A 24912-nucleotide genomic window follows, 5' to 3' on the forward strand; every position below is an offset into this window, starting at 1 on the left:
CTTTCTGGAATGTAGTTTCTTTCTTGGCAAAGTAGGTGTATTGTGTTTTCTTTGTTTAACGATCAGTGGTGTTCTGCTTCTCTCTAATTTTGAGTTCCTGAGAGAGTTTTTGCCTGTGACTTCACTGTATCAGTGTATTCTAGTTGGGAGGCTTCAGTGAGTGACATTAACTATTTGGACAGTTGGTGGCTGTGGCGAGTAAAACACTTAATTTGGTGCAGAGTGCATCAATTCAGAAGTGCATTTTTTTTTAGTTCAGTAGTTTAGAGTTTATGGGTAATGTTTTTATTAGAATTCAAGAATGGGTAGCGTACAGTGGTAGTAAGTTTTCAGGGTTCAAGGATGGGTAGTGTATAAGGGTAATAATGGGTTTTTAGGGTTCAGGGATGGGTAGGGCTCAGGGAAAAGTAGTGTATACAGTCGTCAGCGGTTTTTAGGATTCAGGGGTGAGTAGTATAGGGACAGTAAGGAGTCTTTAGGGTTCAGGTAGGTGTAAATTAAAGTCTATCAATTTAAACGTATATTTAAAAAATGAATATTCCATTTACCTACACATTATATGTATAAGGAATATGCTACTTACCAGTATGCATCTGTTCTTGGCATGTAGAGCTGCAGAGTTGTACTCACTTAGCATAGATCGCCATCTGGTGTTGGGCCCGGATGTTTGCAGTTTGTTTTTGTTCTTTGGACAGTCTTTGGAAGTCACGAGTTCGGTGACTCCTCCTTCGGTCCGTACTGCGCATGGGCTTCGGCTCCATCCTCAGATTGTTTTTCGCCAACAGGGAAATGATGGAGCGTAGTAATAACAGTGAGAAACCCATGTGTGTTGTATCTAAATAAGATGGACTGGAACGGATACAGGTAGGCGGTGAGCGTGTACAACTCTGCAGCTCTACATGCCAAGAACAGATGCATACTGGTAAGTAGCATATTCCGTTCGAGGCATATGAGCTGCAGATTGTACACTTAGCATAGATTATATAGCAGTACCCAACCTTAGCGGCGACCACCGGTATCCGTTGCAGTGGTTTGAAAAAGTGTCTTTAGTACAGCCTGGCCCACACTAGCTTGCTGCTTGGAATGCACATCTACACAGTAATGTTTTGTGAAGGTGTGCGGTGTTGACCATGTGGCTGCTTTGCAGATGTCATCTAAGGGTATGTTCCCTAGAAAAGCCATAGAAGCCCCTAACTTTCTAGTAGAGTGGGCTTTAGGTGGAACAGATAATGTTCTTTTTGCCTTTTGATAGCAAATTTGTATGCACTTTACAATCCACCTAGCTATCCCTGATTTAGAGATGGGGTTGCCTTTATGTGGTGGAGAGAAGGAGACGAACAATTGTTTAGTCTTCCTGAAAGGTTGCGTTCTTTGTATGTAGTACAGCAAAGCCCTCTTAACATCAAGTGTGTGTAAGGCCCTTTCTGCAACAGATTGAGGTTGCGAGAAAAAGACAGGTAATTCCACCGATTGATTGAGATGGAAGGGGGAAATGACCTTGGGCAGAAACTTCAGATTTGTACGAAGTATGACCTTGCTGTGATGTATTTGTAGGAAGGGTTCCTGTATAGTGAACGCTTGTATTTCACCAACCCTTCTAAGGGAAGTGATAGCTACGAGGAAAGCTGTTTTCCAGGTGAGGAACTGTAGCTCACATTTATGCATTGGTTCGAAGGGCGGACCCATTAGCCGTGTAAGAACTGCATTTAGATTCCACACAGGGGAAGGTGGTGCCCTGGGAGGAATTACTCGTTTAAGGCCTTCCATAAAGGCTTTAATAGCGGGCACTCTGAACAGTGATAAATGCTGTCTGTTTTGTAGATAAGCAGCAATCGCTGCTAGGTGTAGGCGTATGGATGAATATGCCAGGTTACACCTGTGAAGATGGAGCAGATAGCATATGATGTGCTGTATGGATGCATCTAAAGGGTTGATTGTATTGTTACGGCAGTAAATTACAAATCTTTTCCACTTTGCGGCATAGCATGCTCTAGTGGTAGGACGTCTGGCTTCCATGATGATGTTCATGCAATCAGGGGGAAGGTTAAGGTATCCAAATTCTAAGATTTCAGGAGCCAGATCGCAAGGTTGAGCTGAGCTGGGTCCGGGTGCCTGATTTCTCCATGGTTCTGGGTTAGGAGGCATGGGGACAGGTGCAGTTTTTGATGTGGTACCACTGATAGTTGTAGTAGTGTGGTGTACCACGGCTGCCTGGCCCATGTTGGAGCTACTAGAATGAGTGTGAGGGAGTGCTGTTGTAGCTTCCTTACCACTAATGGAATTAGTGGGAGAGGTGGAAAGGCGTATGCAAATCTGATTGACCAGTTCATCCATATCGCATTGCCCTTGGACAATGGGTGTGGGTATCTGGCGGCGAAGCTTGGGCATTTTTTGTTTTCGTGGGTGGCGAAGAGGTCTATCTGAGGATGCCCCCACTGTTGGAAGAATGGGTGAAGAACTTGTGGATGCAGTTCCCATTCGTGTAGTTGTTGCGTTTGTCTGCTGAGCAGATCTGCCATGGTGTTTTGTACGCCTGGAACGTGCTGTGCCAGGAGAAAGATGTTTTGGGGAATTGCCCATCTCCATATGCTCTGGGCTAAGCGGGAGAGCTGGGGAGAGTGTGTCCCCCCCTGTTTTTGGATATAATACATTGCAGTCATGTTGTCTGTGCGAATGAGGACTGCTTTGCCCGAAATCTATTTTTGGAAAGATTTTAGAGCTAGAAAGATCGCCAAGAGCTCCAGATGGTTGATGTGGAGCGATTTTTGCTGTGGCGTCCATAGACCTTGCATTGTGAGGTGTAGGAGGTGCGCTCCCCAGCCGGAAAGCGATGCGTCCGCTGTTAGAATCACCTGAGGAACCGGGTCCAGGAACGGCCGCCCTTTGGAAAGGTTTGTGGTGTTCCACCACTGCAGAGAGTGATGGGTGCGGCCGTCCACCAACACCAGATCCGTCAGCTGACCCTAGGCCTGGCTAGGCACTCTTGAAGTGGACGCATGTGGAGTTTTGCATGGGGCACTATGAAAATGCAAGACGCCATCATTCCTATGAGCTTCATAAACACTCTTGCTGGAAGAGAGTGTTGAGGAAGGAATGTTTTGTGCAAGGCTTGTATGCTTGCGATCCTGGCTGAGTTTGGATAGGCAATACCTTTGGAGGTGTCTATAGTTGCCCCGAGATATTGCTTTGTGTGGGATGGTAGGAGGTGGGACTTTTGGTAGTTCACCGTGAAGCCTAGCCGGTAGAGTAGTTGAATGGTGCTGTTGGTGTGTCGTACACATTGGTTGTAGGACGTGGCTTTTATGAGCCAGTCGTCTAGGTAGGGGAAGACGTGGATATGTTGACGCCTGAGGTGTGCTGCTACAACTGCTAGGCATTTGGTAAACACCCGTGGTGCGGTGGTGACCCCGAAGGGGAGAACCGTGAATTGGTAATGCTGACCGTCCACCACGAACCTGAGGTACTTCCTGTGAGAAGGGTGTATTGGAATATGAAAGTATGCGTCCTTCAGATCCAAGGTAGTGAGAAAGTCTCCCTGACAGAGGAGTGGGAGGACTTGTTATAGGGTGACCATGTGGAAATGGTCTGAATGTATGTACGCATTTAGAGGCCGGAGGTCCAGAATGGGCCTCAGGGTCCCGTCTTTCTTTGGTATGAGGAAATACAGGGAGTAGACTCCTAGATTTTGCTGATTGAGGGGGATCTGCTCTATAGCGTGTTTTTGGAGGAGGGAGAGCACCTCCTGTTTGAGCAGTGTGGAATGTTCTTGAGACATTGGACGGTGTCTTGATGGGATATTGGGTGGGGTAGATGTTAGCTCGAGACAGTACCCTGCCCGAATAATTTGGTTTACCCATTTGTCCGATGTTATGGATTCCCATGCGTGGATAAAGTTTTGTAGCCTGCCCCCGACCGGAGTGGGATGGTCTGGGGGGAGTGAAGGGAAGTCATTGTGCGGGCGGGGTGGCAGAACGGGTGGTGTTAATTTTGCCCCTGCCCTTGTTGTTGCCTCTGTAACCACCCCTTTGGTAGCCCTTTGAAAAGGTATTTTGAGGAGGGGACTTGTAGGAGGTAGAGGCGCTATCGGTGGAGTAGCCTCTGCCTGTGCTACGAAAGGATGAGCGTCGAAAGGAGCGTTTAGGGGCCTGTGATTGGAGTGCCCCCATAGACTTTGCTGTGTCTGTGTCCTTTTTCATCTTTTCTAATGCTTCGTCCACCTTTGGCCCAAAGAGAGTTTGTTGGTCAAAGGGGTGATTTAGTATGGACGCCTGGACTTCAGGCTTGAACCCTGAGATCCTGAGCCAGGCATGGCGACGAAGCAGGACACTGGTATTTATGGCTCTAGAAGCAGTGTCGGCTGCATCGAGGGCACACTTAATGGAGGTGTTTGTAATTAGTTTACCCTCCTGTATCAGGTCATGAGCCTTGCGTTTGTGTTTTTCGGGGAGGTGTTGCATAAGAGCCTCAAGCTCGTCGTAGTGTGCTCTGTCATAGCGCGCAAGTAGCGCTTGTGTATTTGCAATGCGCCACATGTTTGCAGCTTGGGAGGCGGTGCGTTTGCCAGACGCGTCTAGAAGTTTGGATTCCTTATCTGGCGGTGGGGCTTCTCCTGAGGACTGGGAGTTAGCCCGCTTTCTAGCTGTGGACACAACTAGGGAATCTAAGGGAGCAGGGCCCTTAATGTATGCAGGGTCTGTGGGTGCCGCCTTGTACTTCTTTTCTATTCTAGGGTTCAACACCCTGGCCCTGACAGGATCTTTGAACACCTCTGCAGCATGCTTGGTGACACCTTTAAGCATGGGCAAGATAGACGTGGACTTGTCTTGAATGTCAAATGTGTCCAGTAGGAAGTCGTCTTCCACTGGTTCACTATGCATTTCCACCCCATGGTAGTGTGCTGCTCTCTGCAAAGTGATGAAACCCTAAGGAGTCCTCAGGGGGAGACGGCCTGGATGGGTATAGGTCGTCCTGAGGCATATCTGGTATGTCAGGGTTTTGGTAGTCTTCCCATGGGTCAGGGGTCCCCGGTGGAGTGGGGTCCATTGGGGCGTCCGCTGGGTCATAATCTGGAATCCCCGTAATCCGGATCAGGGGACGGGGTCGGGGAGCGATGAGGTAAGTGTGGCGGAGACCTGGGAGGGGGAGGGGGTGGAGGAGGTGGAGGAGGCAGAGGAGGAGGTAGTGGGGAGGGCACTCTGAGGGGAGAAGTAGCAGAGTCCTTCCGCTTGGGTGGTGGAGGAGGAGCCGGAGTGTCAAGGCGTCTTTTCTTGATAATTAAAGTCAATAGCCCAGTCTTTGGATCTTTAAATAGAGTCTTTTGCAAAGGGTCTGGTGTAAACAGATCCAGTGGCGCCGAATCGTCCGCTGGCGCCGATGGTTTCGGAGCCGAGGGCTTCGATGGTTTCTGTGCGCCATGCTTTTTTGGAGCCTCCGGTTTTTTCGGCGTCGAAGGAGTTTTCGGCGCCGGAGCCGACAGATTTGTGTTTGTGTTTGGTCGGTACCGAGAGTCCAGGCTTCGGCACCGGTGGCTTCGGAGTCGAGCTGGGTATCACTTTCTTCGGTGCCGGATGGTGTCTTTCAGCACCAGGCGTCGGCTGGCTCGAGCCCGAGCTGCCGTGAGACTTTTGAGGCTTCGACACCGGGCCCGAAGGTGAGGTGATAGAAGCTGTGTGCTTGGTTTTACCCAGGCCTGCAGGCGAGGGTGTAACCTGAGTCTCTTTGGTTTTGGGCACGGGGGTGGGAGGGGGTACAGTACTCACGACCCGCTGCGCCGGTGTGATGTCCTCCACGTCGGAGTCGTCAGCCTCGGAAGCGCTGACGACGACGGTCTCCTGCTCGGTGTGTAGTTGCCCCGAAGCTTCGGCGTCGTCTCCGAAGATGTCCGGTGGAGCTGCGGTCGATGAGTGCGCCATGGTGCGTCGAGCTCTTCGATCCCGGATGGTCTTTTTTGATCGAAAAGACTTACAGGCGGGGCAGTCTCTGGCCTCGTGTTCTGGAGAGAGGCAAAGGTTACACACCTGATGGAGGTCGGTGTGGGGAAATTTAGACCCACATTTTGGGCACTTTTTGAACGGAGTCCTTTCCATCGGCCGGGACCGGAGTCGAGGAGGGCCCGAAGGCCGGTGCCGATGTACGGAATGGAGAAAAGTGCCGCTTCGAGAGATGAAGATATGATGAAGAAACTCGAAGAACGAGGATTTTCCGTCGAGGCTGGAACCGTAGAAGTTCAAAGCCGGAGCACGAAGTATCACATCCGAGCCCGATGGCGGAAAAAAACAATCTAAGGATGGAGCCGAAGCCCATGCGCAGTACGGACCGAAGGAGGAGTCACCGAACTTGTGACTTCCAAAGACTGTCCAAAGAACAAAAACAAACTGCAAACATCAGGGCCCAACACCAGATGGCGATCTATGCTAAGTGTACAATCTGAAGCTCATATGCCTCGAACATATGTATTTTAAAAAGCAGTGTTTAATCTGATGACTCACTGATTGAGAAAGGCTGTTCACAGCCGAAACGCGTCTCAGTGATCTTTCTGCCGAGTGTGGTGAGACCGTACCTCATTAAACTGGCTGGAATAATGAATTCTCGTGTGCATGCCCCCCTTTTTCATGGTGAAGTGGGGTCTAGGTCTCTCTCTCTCTCTGGGTCTCTCTCTCTTTCTCTCTCTCTCTCTCCCACCCACCCACCCTCCCTCCCTCAAGGCCAGCACTCTCCCCAGCAGCGCCGCCTGGTTGACGACTGTGCTCACAGCCGAGCCCTCCACCAGTGCAGGGTTTGAGCCAGCAGCCCGCCCCTGCGTCACAGGCTCGCTGTAGGTTCTCCTGATTTCTCTCCCCTGATTCCGCTTCCGTACTGGTATTCTTTTCAATTCAATTACTGTCTGATTATTTTGACCCCAGTGTTTCCCTGCCCCTGATTTCCGCTTGCTCACTGTTATTTCGTTTTGTTACTAGTTGTCATTTTACTTACTGCCTGCTTATTGTGCCCTTTCTGTTGCTCTTCTTCTCCCCTGTTCCCGCCACTGCGGACTGGCCCCGACCCAGCCACTCCCACCTCTCTGCCTCTGCTCCCGCCCCCTCCCCTACTTATGGCTACCGCTGCGCGGTCGTGCAGCATACACGCACTGCTGGCACACCTAAGGCAAGCCCGTCTGCACCGGTCCGCGCCTGGACCGTGCCAAGCATCAGACCCCCTGGCCCTCAAACACCTGCCTTTTCAAACTGCTTCAAGGCCAGACCGAAACTCACCTACGGACCCTTCACCTGCCGTATCTGCAGCTTCACCAGCCGCCGAACACCTACCCTACCCCACCCCACCCGTCAGAGCAGAACGCAACCACCTCAGATGCATACTACTCAACACCCGCTCCGTCCACAAGCACGCCATCGAACTCTGGGACCTACTCGACTCAGCCTCCCCGGACGTCACCTTCCTAACCTGGATGAACCCCTACTCGGCACCAGACATCGCCATAGCCATCCTAGCTGGACACAAGATCACTAGAAGGGACCGCCCCAACAAACAAGGAGGAGGAATCGCCATCGTCTACAGGAATACCCTCAGAGTCTCTACCTGCACAGCAGACACTTCCAGCACCACCGAACACCTGCACTTTCAGATCCACACTGACCCAAACACCACCCTCAGAGGAACACTCGTATACAGACCCCCCCGGACCCTGGCCACAGATCATCGACGCCATCTCCGACATAGTCAGCACGCACGCCCTCACTTCTACAGACTACATCCTCCTCGGAGACGTGAATTTCCACCTCGAGAACGCAGACGACACCAACTCTGTCGCTCTGCTCTACAACCTCGGACTCAAACAGCTCGTCACGACCCCCACCTACACCGCCGGACACACGCTCGACCCCATCCTCTCCGCCAGCAACCACGTCTCTTTCAGCCACACCACCAAACTCCACTGGACCGACCATCGCTGCATCCATTTCACCTTCAAGAAACCCACCGCACACAATCACCCACAACGGATCCCCTACCACAGCTGGAACAAGGTCACCGAAGACCAGCTCATCACCATCCTCGCCCGAGACCCACCAACAGACACCACTGACACCGATACAGCCACCTGCAACCTCAGGCAATGGATCGACGACTGCGCAAACACTCTCGCCCCGCTCAAAAAACCCTCAAACAGAAGCACCGACAGAAAGGCCGGCTGGTTCACCACCGACCTCCAGGAATCCAAGTGGGCTTGCCGAAGACTCAAGAAAAAGTGGCACCTCGAACAGACTCCAGACAACCACGCAGCCCTAAAGAACGCCAAACACAAGCACCACCAACTCATTCGAGCCACCAAAAGGACCTCCTTCAAGGAACACATCTACAACAATGCACACAACAGCAAAGAGCTCTTCAACATCGTGAAGGAACTCTCCAGCTCCAACGACATCCTGCCGTCGCAAGACGTATGCGACTCCTTAGCCACCTTCTTTCACCGCAAGATTGCAGAAATCCACAACAGCTTCAGGGCCCAGACCCTCCCTACAACCACCGACACCGCAGTCTCACCACCCCCCAGCCTCTCCAACCGCCTGCTCTCCTGGTCCCACGTCAACGACGCCGACACCATCAAAACCATGAACACCATCCACTCCAGCTCACCATCCGATCCCTGCCCTCACCACATCTTCAACAAAGCAAACCGCATCATCGCACCCCAACTTCGGAAGATCATCAACAGCTCCTTCGAGACCGCCACCTTCCCGGAAAGCTGGAAGCACGCCGAGATCAACACCCTACTCAAAAAACCACCAGCAGACCCAAAGGACCTCGAGAACTTCCGGCCCATCTCCCTGCTTCCGTTCCCAGCAAAAGTCATAGGGAAGATTGTCAATGGGCAACTAACCCACTTCCTCGAGGAGAACAACATCCTGAACCCGTCCCAATCTGGATTCCGCAGCAATCACAGCACTGAAACCGCCCTCATCGCTGCCACTGACGACATCAGGACACTACTGGACAATGGCGAAACCGTGGCCCTCATCCTCCTGGACCTCTCGGCCGCCTTCGACACAGTCTGCCACCACACCCTACGCACACGCATACACAACGCAGGAATATGCGAAAAAGCCCTGGACTGGACTACCTCCTTCCTCACTGACAGAACCCAGAGGGTTCGCCTCCCCCCTTTCCGCTCTGAAGCCACCAAGATCTGCGGCGTGCCCCAAGGTTCATCACTCAGCCCCACCCTTTTCAACGTCTATATGGCACCGCTCGCCAACATCATCCGCTCGCACAACCTCAACATCATCTCCTATGCCGATGACACTCAGCTGATCCTCTCACTCACCAAGAAGCCCGCCACCGCCAAAACCAACCTCCACGAAGGAATGAAGGCCGTCGCCTCCTGGATGCAGAACAGCCGCCTGAAACTTAACTCAGACACAACAGAGGTCCTCATCCTCGGCTCCACCCCCTCTGCCTGGGACAACTCTTGGTGGCCAGCCGCCCTGGGAGCTGCACCCACACCTACCAACCACGCTCGCTGGGGTTCATCCTGGACTCATTGCTCTCAATGACCCAGCAAGTCAACGCCGTCTCCTCCTTCTGCTTCAACACCCTCCGCATGGTCCGCAAGATCTACAGATGGATCCCCACCAGGACCAGAAGGATGGTCACCCATGCCCTCGCCAGCAGCAGACTGGACTACGGCAACGCCCTCTACACAGCAACCACGGCCAAACTCCAGAAAAGACTCCAACCCATACAGAATGCCTCCACATGCCTCATCCTCAACATACCCCACCACACCCACATCATCGCCCACCTGAAAGACTGGCACTGGCTCCCAGTCAACAAGAGGATCACCTTCGAGCTCCTCACCCACGCTCTCAAAGCACTCCACAACGCCGGACCAGCATACCTCAACAAACGCCTCACCTTCTACACCCCGAACCGCCAGCTTTGTTCCGCCGTCCTCGCCACCATCCCACGCATCCACAGGACCTCCACCGGCGGCAGATCCTGCTCCTACCTTGCCAAAACATGGAACACCCTACCCACTCAGCTGCTGACCTTCAGGAGACTTCTCAAAACCTGGCTGTTCGAGCAGCAGCTAGACCTCCCCCCCAGCGCCTTGAGACCCTCACAGGTGATTAGTGCGCTCTTCAAATGATTGATTGATTGACACTGACACACACACCAACTTATTTGCGAAGTAATCGAGTTTGGACAACTGTGAAAATACTACAGCAGATTCAGAACTCTGAAGCAAATACTCATACATATAAAACTGCAAGCCCACATCTCCCCTGGCTTGAAAGCCCAACACTGGTTATTGATTGCCAGAAGATCAACGTTCAAGCTGCTTTGTATCACCCACAAAGCGATACATGGAACAGGACTGCTCTCCATCAAGAATAAACTCCCAAAATACATTCAACAAAGGAACCTTTGCTCTAGAGTTGCACCTCACCTCAAAATCCCACCGTGCCAAAAAAAAAAAAAACATCCGTCTCTGTTCAAGCAGTCAAACTATGGAACCCTTAACCCCGAAACATAAGATCCACGGATAACCACCTTGTTTTCAGAAGACTAATCAAAAATTGGCTCTTCCCAATCTAACCACAGTACTCTAACATAAATATACAGCATATCCCTCGGTATATAAACATTAGTTTGGATTATAGATGTGTGCCTACATAGGTGTATTGCTTTGTATAAACATATATAATAATTATGTTTTCAAAGATATATACATTCGTTAGTTCTGCGTTGTTACATTAGTCTATGTTTAACACGTACATAAGTGACTGCATAAATAAGTAAATATTTCATCATAACTATGCATCTACAATTGCTTCACTATTGTATTACAAACAAAATATAAAGTACAGCAACACTTGAAAGTCTGAGTTTATTAAATGCAACTTTAATGTACATACATCACCTTCCTTAGACATGTATACCTTCCATGTACCTATGTATCTTTATATTTATTACTTTGCTTCTAATTCAGCATATCCAATGCACTACCCTATATCACAACCTATATCTCTCACTATATTCCCTCAACCTCCACTCTCCCATTCATCCCAAACCCCATACTACTACTACTATGTTCCCCCAAATAACCCTTTCTAGACTCTTCCCTCCTCGCATCATCTCATACCTCTTTTTCTATTCAGATCTCCCAAACAAGCCTTTCTAAACCTTTCCCTATGACTTTTCCTCCTCCACCTTCCCTTTACTCATCCCAAACCCACTCCTACTGCTATGAACTAAAAATAAAAAATGTCTAGGCCCTTCCTTCTTAGGGCCTCTCCGCTATTCCTTTTACAATCCAAATAACAGACTAAAATTTCCACCGCTCAAACCAAATTAATTTCATATTTCCCTACACTAATTACCCACTAATCCTTTTTGAGTTCCAGAGTAGCTTGCCACTTACTGAAAAGCGCTACACACCTCGTCAGGGGAGCATGCGCTATATAAATGCAAACCATTCCCTCTTCAATCCCTCCACTATACCTTTCAATCCAAACAGACTAACATGTCCACTGCTCAAATTAATTTCATATATCCCTGGATTAATTCACCACAAATCCTTTTCTGGTTCAGGATTAGTGTGCTACTCACCGAAAAGCACTTTGGTGCAACGTCAGGGGTAGTAAGCGCTATATAAATGCAAGTACAATACAGTACAATCTGGTATTCTTAGTACTGCTAATTGGCCAGATAGGGGTATGCTGGCATTATTTTAAATATCAGACTAAACTAATCAGCTATAACGAAGAAAACGCCTAAAAGATGATTTTATGTGAAGGGTTTCAAGTGAAACATATTAAAGGATCATGTAGCCTTACGGCTAGAGCAATCGACCTCGAAGCTGGGGAACCGGGTAAGAGTCTCGGCAACGACACACAAAATCCTGTGATTCTGGGCAAATCACTTAATCTACCCATGCCTAACAAACATTAAAGTATCCATCTGTAACGAAACTGGTGCTCATACAAAGCAGTCCGATATCCGATATCGTTGGGTCTGGTTTGCGCTATATAAAACGCTTTAAAAAAATAATAATAATTCAAAAGTATTAAATATGCATTGAGAAATTTGAGCAAGGAGATCATACATTTTTCCCGCTGGTCGTCCGATGCTGGCGCGCGATATTAGGATGACGCCTCTGTGTATGTTCCTAACTAGCTGCCCCGGAGTCTCTTTCTGCGTTTCTTAGCCCAGGCGCTTGACACTGCCCAGTCAATGTGTCCTTGGGTTTTGCCTGCTATTTCGCGGCAGGATACGATTTCCCTACCGGTGCCGCGTTCATTCCACTCCTGCATGCAGTTAACTTCACATGCTTTCCGAGGTTTCTCTTCCCACCTCTGCTTTCAGCGACGTAACCTCTACATTCTCTGAGCGCATCCACCTTCCTCATGATAGCCATGTTCCGCTTACCTGCTCCATGCATTCCAGCCCCTTTGTATGGCCACATCTGTGAGGAGCATCTCCTGCATCATGGCACAACCCCCCTTTTTTTTTTTTTGCACAGGTCACCGTTAGCTTATTGCTGTGCTTGCTACTGTGGGGCACTATGTTGTCTCTTTTCTCCAGTTTGCTAAACCACCATCGTGAAATGCTTTTAAATATGTTACCTTTCAAGAGTGTTGTCAGATACAAATATCATTTTATTTTTAATCAACGGTTGTATTTTGTGTATGAATTCATGACTGATTTACAGCCACACCTGCCCCCCACCTCTATAAATCTCTTTAGGTTTAATGGAACGTTCGAGTGCGCCGAAGAGGAGTTGCCACTAGCTTCCCTCAAATGACGGGTAAGCCCTGATTTTCTGTCATGATTATCATAACTGTTTATACGTAGCTATCATTTCTAAAGTATAGAGTGTATTCTTGTGGCACGTTTAGTAAGGAGTGTAATTCTGTTTTGTGTTGTGCAGGTCAGTAAACGCAATTTTTGATTTATAGGAACACCAGCGAACACCAGCTAACCACGACTGACGCCCATCCTGCCAGTCGTTCCTCTGAACACCAACCGGAGTTTGCTTTGGTGTCTCTTTTCCTCACTTTATTCATTAGGTCCTGAAGAAAGCCACAGCACCTCTACGGAGGGCACTAAGGCTGAAACATGTGGACCTTATGATCACAAGCAACCATGCTAGGTTGAATTCTCTGGGCATGGTTGTGTAATTAGTTTTAACCCTGACCCCTGGGTGTACCAGTGAAATTGTTTATCAACACACCATGGAGTTAGTTTTATCTTCACCAACACTTTTTCTACTTACACTCTCCCTCCACACCCAGCTCATCACAGGTTTTAGTATACCTCTTCTCACTTTCAATCAAAACATCCCTTAGCTCCTCCCTCTCAGTGAGGGTGTCGAAGGCCCAACCTGCGACCAGGTTCGCAGTGCGAGGAGGTTCCCTATGATGAAGCATGTCACACACGGGTAAGTGAGGGAATTTGTCCTATAAAAGGGAATCCCTGTGCACTCCCTCCACCTTTTCTTCCATTGTCCTGACCCGGGTGGCCTTTTTGCGTTATTAGTTCATTGGTGGGGATCCGGCCCTGATGGTCGTTAAACTCTCCTCTGGGCTTTTTTGTGGTTACACGGTTTAAGGATGCTCCCATGTAACTCTAAAGCGCCAACCAAATGCTCACAGTGTCTTGCAAAAGATGGAGACAAACTAGTACCAATCCAATCTTATATCCAATTTCTGTACAACAAGAGGGGTCTTGGAATTCTGCACAATAGGGGGCCTAGATCTCAGAGTTTGGTATTTCAAGTCCAGACAATCTGCTAGTTCTGTCCACAGGTACACTATGGTGTTCCTTTTAAAACGGCAGACACACATAAAATATGTCCAACAGAGATTCTTAGCTCTATGTGCTGTATTGTTGACCAGACCAAATCTTGCATATTTAAGTCCAAGCAAGACTTATAGATACAATGTTCATGGGAACATTTCACTTTTAGAGTCAAAATCATGCACTGGATTTAGGAACCAGCAATTTGAGAAAAACGCCAATGTTAGAAGCCCAATCAGGAATGTTATAAGCACAGGATTAGTGAGTTTCATATAGCGGGCTCTACCACAGACACCTTATTCTCTTCTAAAGTACTACTACCTCTCACCAAACATGCAAGCTGGGACTTGAAGCGAAAATGAAATGGCCATTTGTATTCATACTGTCCACAACCTCAGGTGCACCTTAATATACCCAGAAAAGCATTACACACAGAATACAATTGGCAGCAACCTCAGAGGATCTTAAACTAAAGGAGTCTAAGGAAGGGTTAGAGCTCTCCATTAAGTACACAAGTCCCATAAAAAAGCATCATTCTGGGGTAACATCAAAGTCATTCAGCATTCACTGCTTTCTCACAACCAACTTCGGTTCAGTACCAACCTGTCAACTACCTTCCACACTTGCCATTCTCTCTCTGATGGTTACATTGTACAAGTGAGAGATAACATACCCTCTAGCTTGGTAGTAGCTTACACGTTGCATGATGTTTGCATTCTACTGGAATGCCCCTCCTTCATAGGCAGAATCCCTCTGTACCTGCCACAGTGTGCTTGTAGTAGGATATACACTTCGTGGGCAGGCACACAGCCAACCTACTTACCAAATCTGGGACTGAACACATTTTTAATGAACATTCCTCTTTCAGACGTAGGGCACTTACAAAGCATGCACAATGTCAATTTGGCGATGTACCATCTATTTTTTTTATTCAGCTATCTAAGAATACATCAAAATCAATGCATTTGAAAGCATACTTGGAACAACTCCATATGTTAACCACAAATGGCCCTCTATTTGTTTACACTGGTGAAGGATGTGCATGAGCCGCTACAAGGAATGTGCTTTGTCCTACCTGGATCTCCTCACCACAGTTCCATGTTTAGACACTGATCCCTGGCGCACCGGGTGGCAGAGTTTTTTTTATATTGTGTGAGTTTGGTGAATGGTCTACTTAGAAAGTCTATGAACAGTATCCTTATTAAGAGAGGAAAAAGTGATACAAGTAGAGAGAGAGACAGGAAAAACAAAACATGAACAAAAGACTCACTTCCCAGCAGACAATTCCAGAAGAAAATGATTAATAAGAGATTAAAACAGAAAGCAGGACAACGCATATACTCCATCCCCTGTAAAATTAGCACTTTAAAAGTGTGGAAACCAAGGAGATGTTACAGCTCTCTACCCCTCCACTGTGTAAGGGGACAGACAAAATACACAATTCCAGCGAAGCCACTCGAACATCTGACACCCTCCCACTGTCCTTCATGGACCTAATTGATATAATGTCCTTGGTAATTATAGAATTGTTTTACCATACAATATAAACATTTGGAGGCAAAGTTGTTTATACCTGATCATTGTCCTATGCATCCTCTTCACTGTCCATTTCTACATCTCCGTCTCCCGTTTCAGAGGCCCGTGCCAAAATATCGGCCATAAGTGCTTCTTCTAGTTTCTTTCGCACTTGTTGTACCCGTTCCTCTTGTTTCCTTTAACAATGAAAACAGCATTATGTTACATTATTCTCAATTCAGTTAAAATGTAATCCTAAAAAATAATGTACCAGCATGAATGTTTAGTTCAGTAATATGACTATGAAAATGATCAATGTAACTGGGCTTGAGGAAGAGCCAAGTGCGATAATACAGACTCTAGCACAAACAATACATGGTATGAGACTGCAGGCAGTCAACCACTGCACTTGCCCACTAAACAGAAAAACATTACTGTACCAACTACCCCACTAGGTCAGAAGAAGTCATCTCCTCCCCATGATGGCCACGATCCTACACCAAGTGTCCCCCTGCTGTTTCCCCACACAGATATAGCTAGGTGCAACCATCACGGATAGACCTGCCAATCTACGTTCTTCCACTTAGCATATCAGTACCCAGCAGCAATGACCGTGCATGTCTGGCATTGGTCCAAGTTTTCGTCAAACTGGACTGGTGCAGGGAGCAAAAGAATAATGGATTTCACCCAGATCTCTTGACTGGGGGTGAATGTTTGATTTATTCATCATTCCGTCCATCATTTGTTGCCACAGCACTTTTCGCCTTAAGTGGGATGGGTGTGCCCAAACATGGGTCCCTTTCTCGCTGTGCTACTGGATTCAAGCAAGCCTGGCTGATGTGCGGGTGTTACCCCGAAACCGGTCCCAGGATTTTTATTTTCAGTCCAGGGAGAACCCGGCTTGGCAGTTCGGGCTGGAGTGTACTCCTAAGGAACAGGATCAAGACTGATTTGCCATATGTCTGGGTCCAAACTGGGATGGCATAGTTAGCAAAAGAACGATGGATTTAACCCAGATCTCTTGACTAGGGGTGAATGTTTGATTCATTCAGCATTCCGTCCATCATTTGTTGCTGCAAAACTGTGTACCACAGGAGAGCATCTACGTTTTACCTACCTCAACTGAATGAGCTACTACACATGTACAATTCTGCTCAATGATCTCAGTGTGGTAAGGAAACCACTCGTGACATCAAAAATGAACTTCTAGTGGCCAGAGACAAAACCTCACATGTGCCTTGATCATGTTGGATTTGTGCTCAGCCCTTAACGCCATTACTCATGGCATCCACTTCTGTGCCTGAAGGTCTGTATGTTCTTTGATATTACAGTTCAATAGTTGCCTTCTTCCTGGATGATCACACAATGATACCATTGTGTGGTCCTCCCCGCTTTGTATATTAATAGTCTCCCCTAAAAATGAGCTGCGCTGCGCTGAATGTAAATTGTTATTGTAAGCTTCCAAGTAGAACGCCATCAATTGAAGGGAGGAATTGTGAAGGCAGCTGTGCTGGAGTGTGTACCAAGGAGGCTTCATTTGTTCTTCCTGGATTCAACTATCTTGTCTTTTTTGGGTACTTCATTGCGCAATCATTCAACTTTTCCCATCCCCCCACCCCCATTATGTAGAACTGTTCACTTCAAGGTCCTTCATCGACACAACATACTATGATATACTAAATGGCACAGCCTTACCACTCATTTCTTTTCAATGCCAATGTGGCTCCACTTTCTCAAATTCTAAGCACCTACAAATACGGTTTAAATAGGTGCGCAGACATAACACCATTGTCCATGAAGGAGATGGTGTGGTAGTCAAAAGACTTGCCAGCTACACATCAAGTGCTAGGCCAAAGGACAACTGCCTCTACGATGAAGGTAATGAACCTAGGGCTGTTAGAAGCATAACCTCCTATTTTCTTTTTAGGCCAAAACGAAAGCATACCCCTGTACTACCTATACTGGTATTAAAAATCATTAAACCAAGTTATATCAGGTGGCCACATATATCTTTAAATTAATCAAAGTCTTCTTGGAAGGAAAGCATTTGTAGCATTTATATCCATTATTGTATTGATTACAATTTTAACACAGATTTGACCTGTGTAGAAGAAAATGGAAAGGTACACATTAGTTCTCGGATAATTAAATGAACCACTGCATTCAGTCATTTAATTTCAATAAAATAAAGGCCCTTTTCATAGGTTTCCTGAACAAAGCCGAAGTTTGTACAGATTATTGGAATAATTCGACAATAAGCAAATGTCTGAATTGTCATGATATTTCAAAATGTATGAGGTGTAGGTATTGCAATCTAAACAAATCAAAAATGTTCATGCATACTCGAGTGAATTTTCGATTCATTAGAAATTCCTCCAAGTACACATGATAAATCTGTTTACGCAGATTTCGTTTAAAAACAAATTCTGCATGGAGCAAATATTTTTTAATGTGGGTCATTTCCTCCCACTAATGTTAAACAGGGGATGTCCCACTTCTATCTGTATCTCATAAGGACCAATTCGGCTGGCTGTAATAGGAGTATGTGTGTGCATTTTTCCAGAGAATGAACCTACTGCCTACCAGTATGTAAATAACAATAAATTTGAGTTTAAGTATTCACCAAACATCAGCTTTCCTGCTCTAAGCCTAAATTCATACCTGCAAAAACCCACTATACTGGGAGGTATTTCACAATCCCAAGTACACTTTTTAGCTGTAAAATTCAACAAATGATTAATCTATAAATAAACATTGAATTTACGGTTGCAAGTTGCCTTTTTTACCCCCATTTGCATGCTGACCAAATCAGTTGACTAGAATTCAGGCATTCCAAATACAAACATTCTGTCAGCACTGCCAACTGTTGAAACTGCCAAAATGCATTTTATCACTTTTGATAATTCTAGATTTATCACAAAAACTAAAATTATGTAAAATGTAAACAATTGCGTAAGAGTCAACGAAAATCAAATTAATATGATGAAATGGACAACTGTCTCCCAGCGTTTGCCGCAAGTTGTAAGTCTAAGACTCACTAACCATACGTAAATTTCAATGAGACCTCAAATTGGCTTACTTTTTTGTTACAATGAAAACTTCCCAAAAGTAAGGAAATCAGGCAAATGAAAAAAAAAACCTTCTGACATGGTCTTTCATTTAATTGCAGCAGACGGCATTTGACGTGCAAACAGTAAAAACTTTCTTCACTTTTGCACAATTTACTTTAATATCCAGTATTAAGCTTTCAATCAGGAATCGGATACAAAGCCAAATTGACTAACATGGAAAATAACTTTAACAAACTATGTCACGTCAGGGTAAACCCTAAGCAAACTATACACCCTTAGATGGAGAACGATCAATCTCGCCTGCTGCAACTGCATGAATGAAAATGTGGTTTGTCAAAATTATTTTAAACTTAATACCTCAGATTCACGTATCCTGTTTTGCAACCAAGTTTAGGTTGTTGAGATTTAAGAATCGGTTTTGGCAAAGATCCGAATGAGCTTGGCACATTGCTGTTGAAGTCACGGCTGACAAAATAGAAGAGTTTAATAAAAACAAATAGTTAATGGTTTTATTTTGGGCAATAGCAGTAAATGTCACCCTTTTGGAAACAAAAAATTACCACAATTGTATATGAAAAATATGAACCCCCGTACTTTCTTTACTTATAAAGTGATTTACTGCACACATTGCGGTGTTATTTATCTACCAATATCACTCCTAAGGTAAATTCAGAGTCTAATCTAAAGTCACACAAAAAACAATATTGGAAAGACAAAACCTTTGCAAAAAATAAAATACACAACATGAAACATAGCTTTCATTTAGAAGTCATGCTATTGCCCTCAAAACCAATTACTATTTGTCAACTATGGGTTTCTAAAAGTAGCTCGGAGCAAGGTCCCCAACAGGTTATGCACTGCTATGATACGAACTCAGTAGGCTCCTTTTCTTTCAAATAGATCATATAAACCACTTGCTCACATAATGTTGACAATATACATCAATTCATAACTAACAGTGTGCAACGTCTTTTCTTGCAATATTTGTTTAACTTAGTAGACACCTTCGTGCTACTGAAAAGTTTTACAGTTTTCCCACATTTGAATTAAACATTAATCTTGATACAATCGATATTGCAAAATGTAGACTTCCACAGAACAATTCTGCTGTCATTTGCCATTGTGTATAGAAAAATTCTGATTAAGGTAAACCTGCAGAGACATAATATGCATACCTTTTCCATATTGTCTAGGTTAAACTAGAGTAAATATGGTCTTACAATGTAAATGAAAATTATTGAGCGATTCATAGTAAACATTGTTCAAACCATGTTGAACTTAAACTGGAAACTTAGCAAACTTTGCCAGTTAAATTCAGAGCTTCACCAAACCTCACCAGCATAAAAAAATATATTTTTTGTCAATTTATGACAAGTAGAACATGCTAGTAGTAGCAGACAACTTATTTCAGGTTTCATAGAAAAAAACGGAACGGACTTAAGAAAAGAGACAACATGACCGTTCAGTTCGACAAGTGTACGATGACCGAGCTCCTTGTCTCACAAACACAGCAATAAGTAAAATCAATGCTAGAACTCGTGATAGAGTGATCTCTACAAACTATATTTTTTCAAATGAAATGAAAAGAATTTATAGAGTGCACTATACCCGGAGGTGTCAAAGCGCTGTTGGAAGATACCCTGAAGCAGTTGGGAGGAGAAAAGCCATGTTTTCAGAACTTTTTTTATTTAGACTACAGCAAGTGAGTCAGCTTCCAAGATGAGGGTAGGCAGAGTATTCCACAGTTTGACAGCAGCCACCGAGATGGAGCGGCCTCCCCAACTGGCCTGATGGAATCTGGGAACCAACACCTTCTTACAGAAGGAGGATCTGAGAAGCCTACTAGGGGTGTACCAGTGGAAGAGAGAATTAGGTTGGCTGGAACCTTTCTGATGCAGGGCTAGAAAAACCAAAAAGAGAGCCTTGAAGATAATCCTTTTTAGGTCTCGCCTGAGCCAGCGCTTTAGCACTGCTCTCGCGAGAGCTTTTGTAAATGGGGGATCTGGAAGTGCAAACGAGTGCTTTCAGGCCTCCAAATACAGTGCATGTGCGCCGGGCGCGCGCACCATTTGGCAGCCTGCACACCATTTGCTTTCACTTTCACGGCCGCTTTGATGTTTGATCGCGATCACGATCACTTTCACTTTCGCGGCCGCACGGCCGCTTGTTCCACATTAGTTAATCACATGAATGTCAATACTAAGGATCTAAGCGTTTTTTGAGAGCGTTGTTTTTGTCTTTATTTTAATCCTGAGTACATTTTGCAGCATTACTTTAATTCTCTATTGTATGCCACCACGGAATTCTTTCCCAAAAACTACGAGGGTGGTCTTTCCTCTCTACTCATCTCCTTGCAAACTGCAAGGCATTGAGCTCCAAGGTCGGCAGCTCTGGCCACACTTCCATCACACTCGTACCTCATTGCCTCGCACGCACAGGCATATATTATTATTTTAGCACATACAGCTGTATTCCCAGTAAACACACTTGCATATTAGCAGACATGCCCAAATAACCGGGCACACAGATGTACAAGTACATATCTCGATCAGCCAACACACACATGTATGTTCTCTAGTCTCCAATACACATGTGAATTGGAGAGAACATACATGACGTGAAGATCATTTTACTTTTCACAAAAGGATAACAGATTTAACACATCAGCCTGCACATGCAGGTTAGCATGTATTTTCTTGAAAATAAACATGCCTGCATTTCCCCTACATGTTTGTTAATTTTACCCAACACACGCTGGCGTGTATTAACAGGTGAGCGAGCGAATTAACATCTAACCAGGCACGTTCACCACAATTACATGTTGGACATTAACCTGCCCGTCCAACTCATTTTACTGCTGAATGTTTTGTTCCAGCACACACTCCTATTTTACCCTCTACACGCGTGTGTATTATAGCGACACGAGTAGTACAAGGATGTATAACAATAGCTTTGGATTGGAGCCGGGACTCGTGAAACGTGCAAGAACCGGGGGAGTGGTGTGTGTTCGCACGATCGGGCAGAATGTGATCTGGCCACATGCAGTAAACATCAGCTTGAACAGAAAAGGCACAAGGGTTAGCTATCAGTACTCCATCAGTTAGGCCAGGGTTGTGAGGAGGGCCATCGTACCCCCGATAAGAGCTTCTTGGAAAGGGACCATTTTCCTATCTTGTGTTTTGGTCAAGGCACCCTGGCCACGCCTCTGTGGATGAAAACTACTCATCGCGCTACGTAGCTTTAACAACAAGCACAGGGCTGCTCTGCTACTTGAGGCCTGCGCCTACAAGAGTCATGTTCCCTGGTTGGTAGCTCTGCTGTCTGGGCCCTGAACATTTAAGATTAGTGCAGTGGTTATAGTCTGCTGAGTGACACTATCAGCTCAGGGATAGCTCTGCGGTCTGACGCGGGAGCCAACAGGATTGAGTGCAGTGTTGACAGGTGAAAATAATGTCTTCAGAAGTGCTCCGAAAACTGGACACACATTTCACCCACATGTGCAGAAGGAGGGTTTTATCTCGGTGTTTCAGCAGACTCTACACGTTGATTGTGCTAATAAACAGTCAGCACTGTTAGCTCATTCTAAAACGGGAGTTGATGCCTTTATGAGACTAATTGGAAATGAAAAGCAAAACGTTACAATGCATGTCATTTTTAAAACGCCACCCACGCTCCTTCAGCTAGCAGCTGTACAACGATGCATGTGGGAAACGGGGCTGTTGGACTTCGGCCGAACATGCTCTGCGCCATCTTCCCATTTTGTTTTAAGTTACTGCAGAGCCCCGACCATTGCGCGCTGGTGTAACCTGCAGGATCTGAGTGACAGGCGCACTCAGCATGAGCTGCACTGTGTGAAAGGCCCATCTCTGGGCTGTGCTGGGTGAAAGTTCACGCTGTCTACATGCACTGGAGTCAGAGCTTAGAGGAGTCCCTGTGGATGCTAGAGCCCACGGGGCCTGCGAGTGAAACACAAATCACTGTATGGAAAAAAACAACCTTTCTCATGTATCATAAACGGTGAATCATGTACGATTATTTAATGACATTAAAGAATTACTTTGCGTGATATATAAAATAGTAATTATCTTTAAGATGACATGAAAGAACAGTACAATGTAAGGTGGCAGAGTGGACGTTAAGACGCAGATGGTGTGGGCAGCCCCATTTGAAAGTAAAAGCGCGCATTGCGCGCTGCACATCGTGCCTGCAGGACCAGAAAGTCGTTTAAACAAGCATTTGCAACGCAATAGGTCTCGCATTTGTGAGAGTTTAAGCTATTGGCATTGTAAATAATAATGCATTTTATTTATGTTTTAAAAATCAACAAGTAAATAAAAGGCATTGTCATTTACAATGCCAATAGCTCAAACTCTAGTAAATGCGAGACCTATTGCATTGCAAATGCTTGTTCTGATTGTAAGCCACTGAAGGGAACAAATCCCATCTCTGACCAAGAGGCACCTAGGGATGTTAAGCATAAGTCGGGCAGCCGCGTTCTAAACGACTTGAAGTTTGTTCAGGCTGGAAGCATGAATGTTGAGGTACAGTGAATTTTAAAAGTCCAATTGAGAGGTGACAAGTGCTATGATGATTGATTGACGCAGTTCCACAGGACTATAGGGGAAGATCTTTCTCAAGGTCCTGATGATGAGGAAACAGGTGCTAGTAGTGCGTCTGACCAGAGTATCATAGCTCAAGGAATTATTAAATAAGACACCCAGGTTTTTGGCTGACTTTCCAGCGTGGGAAGAGGTCTACAATCCACCGGCCACCAGACGCTGGACCAAATGGACTCCTGAGTGCCAAACACCAATAACTCGTCAGCATTTACTGTTACGGAATTATCTTTCATCCACCTACTAATGCTGGACATACAATGATTGAACTTCTTGGCAATAGATGTCAGGTTGTTAGAGACAGACACAATGAGCTGGGTGTCATCTGCTTATGGCAGCACCTGGAACCCGAAGAGCGCACCATTATAGCCAGCGGGGTAACATACACATTAAAAAAAAAGGCACACTACAGGACAAGGCTTGGGGCACCTAAAAAGGGTACAGGGTTCCACCTTGAAACCCCCGCAGTTGACAATTTGTACTCTTTTGGTAAGGAAAGAGTGGAGGAGCTTTAGTGTGGACCCACTGATACAGACTTGTTGCAGACGCTGGATCATCCTTAACGGTGAGAATGTGTCGAATGCTGTAGACATCAAGCATCAACAGAATGGCCACCCCACCCTGATCAACCTGGCAGCAGATGCAGTCTACAGCCACAATAAGAGCAGAGCAGAATCTGTACTGTGGTCACTCCTGAAACCATTGCGAGGGGTCAAGAATATCGTCTCAATATATGTAACCAATTCCTAGTTAACAAACTTTTCATGTATCTTGGCCGTGCTGGTAGCGGGGAAATGGGGCAGAGGTTTTTCAGATCTTCAGGATCTGCATTGGGTTTTTCAACAAGAGGAGTAACACCGGCTTCCTTCCAGAAGTTGGGAAAGATTTCGGAATGCAGCGTGAGGGTAAACAAACAAAAGACAGCGATTGTATCTGGGACCAGTTGAATTTTAGGTAAATAAGAATCAGATGGAGATCCAAATTTAACACTCAACAATAAGTCTTTGGTTTGCTGCAAGGCAATGAGGGGAAATTCAGTGAGATGATTAGGCTGAGGCCACAAGGTGGCGATTTTGGGAAGGAACTCACTTTCCATAGTTAAATTAAAATCCGAATAAATATTCAAAATTTTGTCCTGGCAATATAGTGCAACTCAGTCACAGAAGTCTTGGGATGGATGCAGCATGCCCTGGAATAGAGGGCTGGACAATTCATTTACTACTCCAAAAAGTAGTTTGCAGGAGCTGTTTGCACCACAAATTTTCTCTGTAAAGAAAGACGCTTTGGTCAATTTGATGGCACATTTGTAACACTGTAAGGGGGTCTTCTGCTTCTCTTTTTCCCCAGGGCTTGGAGTAGACTTCCATTTTCGATCTCGTCTGCGACATTCCTGTCCAAGGTACTCAAGTTCTTTAGATAACCATGGCGCGGACGATTTACTTCTAGTGACAATTTGACCTTAAAAGGGGCTATGCTATTTAGAGCAGTGGTGACCCAGACTTGGAAGCCTTATGCGGAATAGCCTTCGGAGTGGACCTGCCTAGCTTTGGAGTGGTTGAGTGCCTGTTCCAGCCTGTCAGGTGTAATTGTGCTCATATTTCTGCAAGTGATGGGTTTGGATGAAGCCAGGCTCGCCCCCAACATAGAGGATAAATGTGATAGCCTGATGGTCAGCCCAGCTAAGGGGGTAAATACAGTCGATATTCAAATCCTCATAGTTGGTAAAAATACCACTGGGAGTGTGACCCACAGTATGGGTATGGGGAGGACAACCCCCTCATCCCCGCCCCTTGGATAAACCAAGGAGTGACATTAATTCAAGGAGGGAGGTAGGGTTTTTACATAAGGGATCGTTAAGATGAAAATTAAATTCCCTTAAAATGGTAACGTGATTGTGCACCAGATATGGTTCC

General features: G+C 46.0%; 1 protein-coding gene across 3 annotated transcripts in view; it reads right to left on the minus strand.

Moving 5' to 3' along the window:
* Positions 1–24912, minus strand: part of MBD2 (methyl-CpG binding domain protein 2) — a 276168-nt gene that overhangs the window by 10279 nt on the left and 240977 nt on the right. For 2 of the 3 annotated variants that reach the window (XM_085629929.1, XM_085629916.1), the window contains 2 exons: positions 18741–18848; positions 15371–15509 (listed from right to left, as the gene is read on the minus strand). In XM_085629929.1, the coding sequence (XP_085486055.1) occupies positions 15383–15509; positions 18741–18848 (235 nt within the window). In that variant the 3' untranslated portion in view covers positions 15371–15382. The remainder of the gene's footprint in view (positions 1–15370; positions 15510–18740; positions 18849–24912) is intronic. The other variant, XM_085629925.1, reaches the window with a different exon arrangement.

The sequence above is a fragment of the Triturus cristatus genome, chromosome 2_1 (genome assembly GCF_964204655.1).
Source record: "Triturus cristatus chromosome 2_1, aTriCri1.1, whole genome shotgun sequence".
Lineage (NCBI taxonomy): Eukaryota > Metazoa > Chordata > Amphibia > Caudata > Salamandridae > Triturus > Triturus cristatus.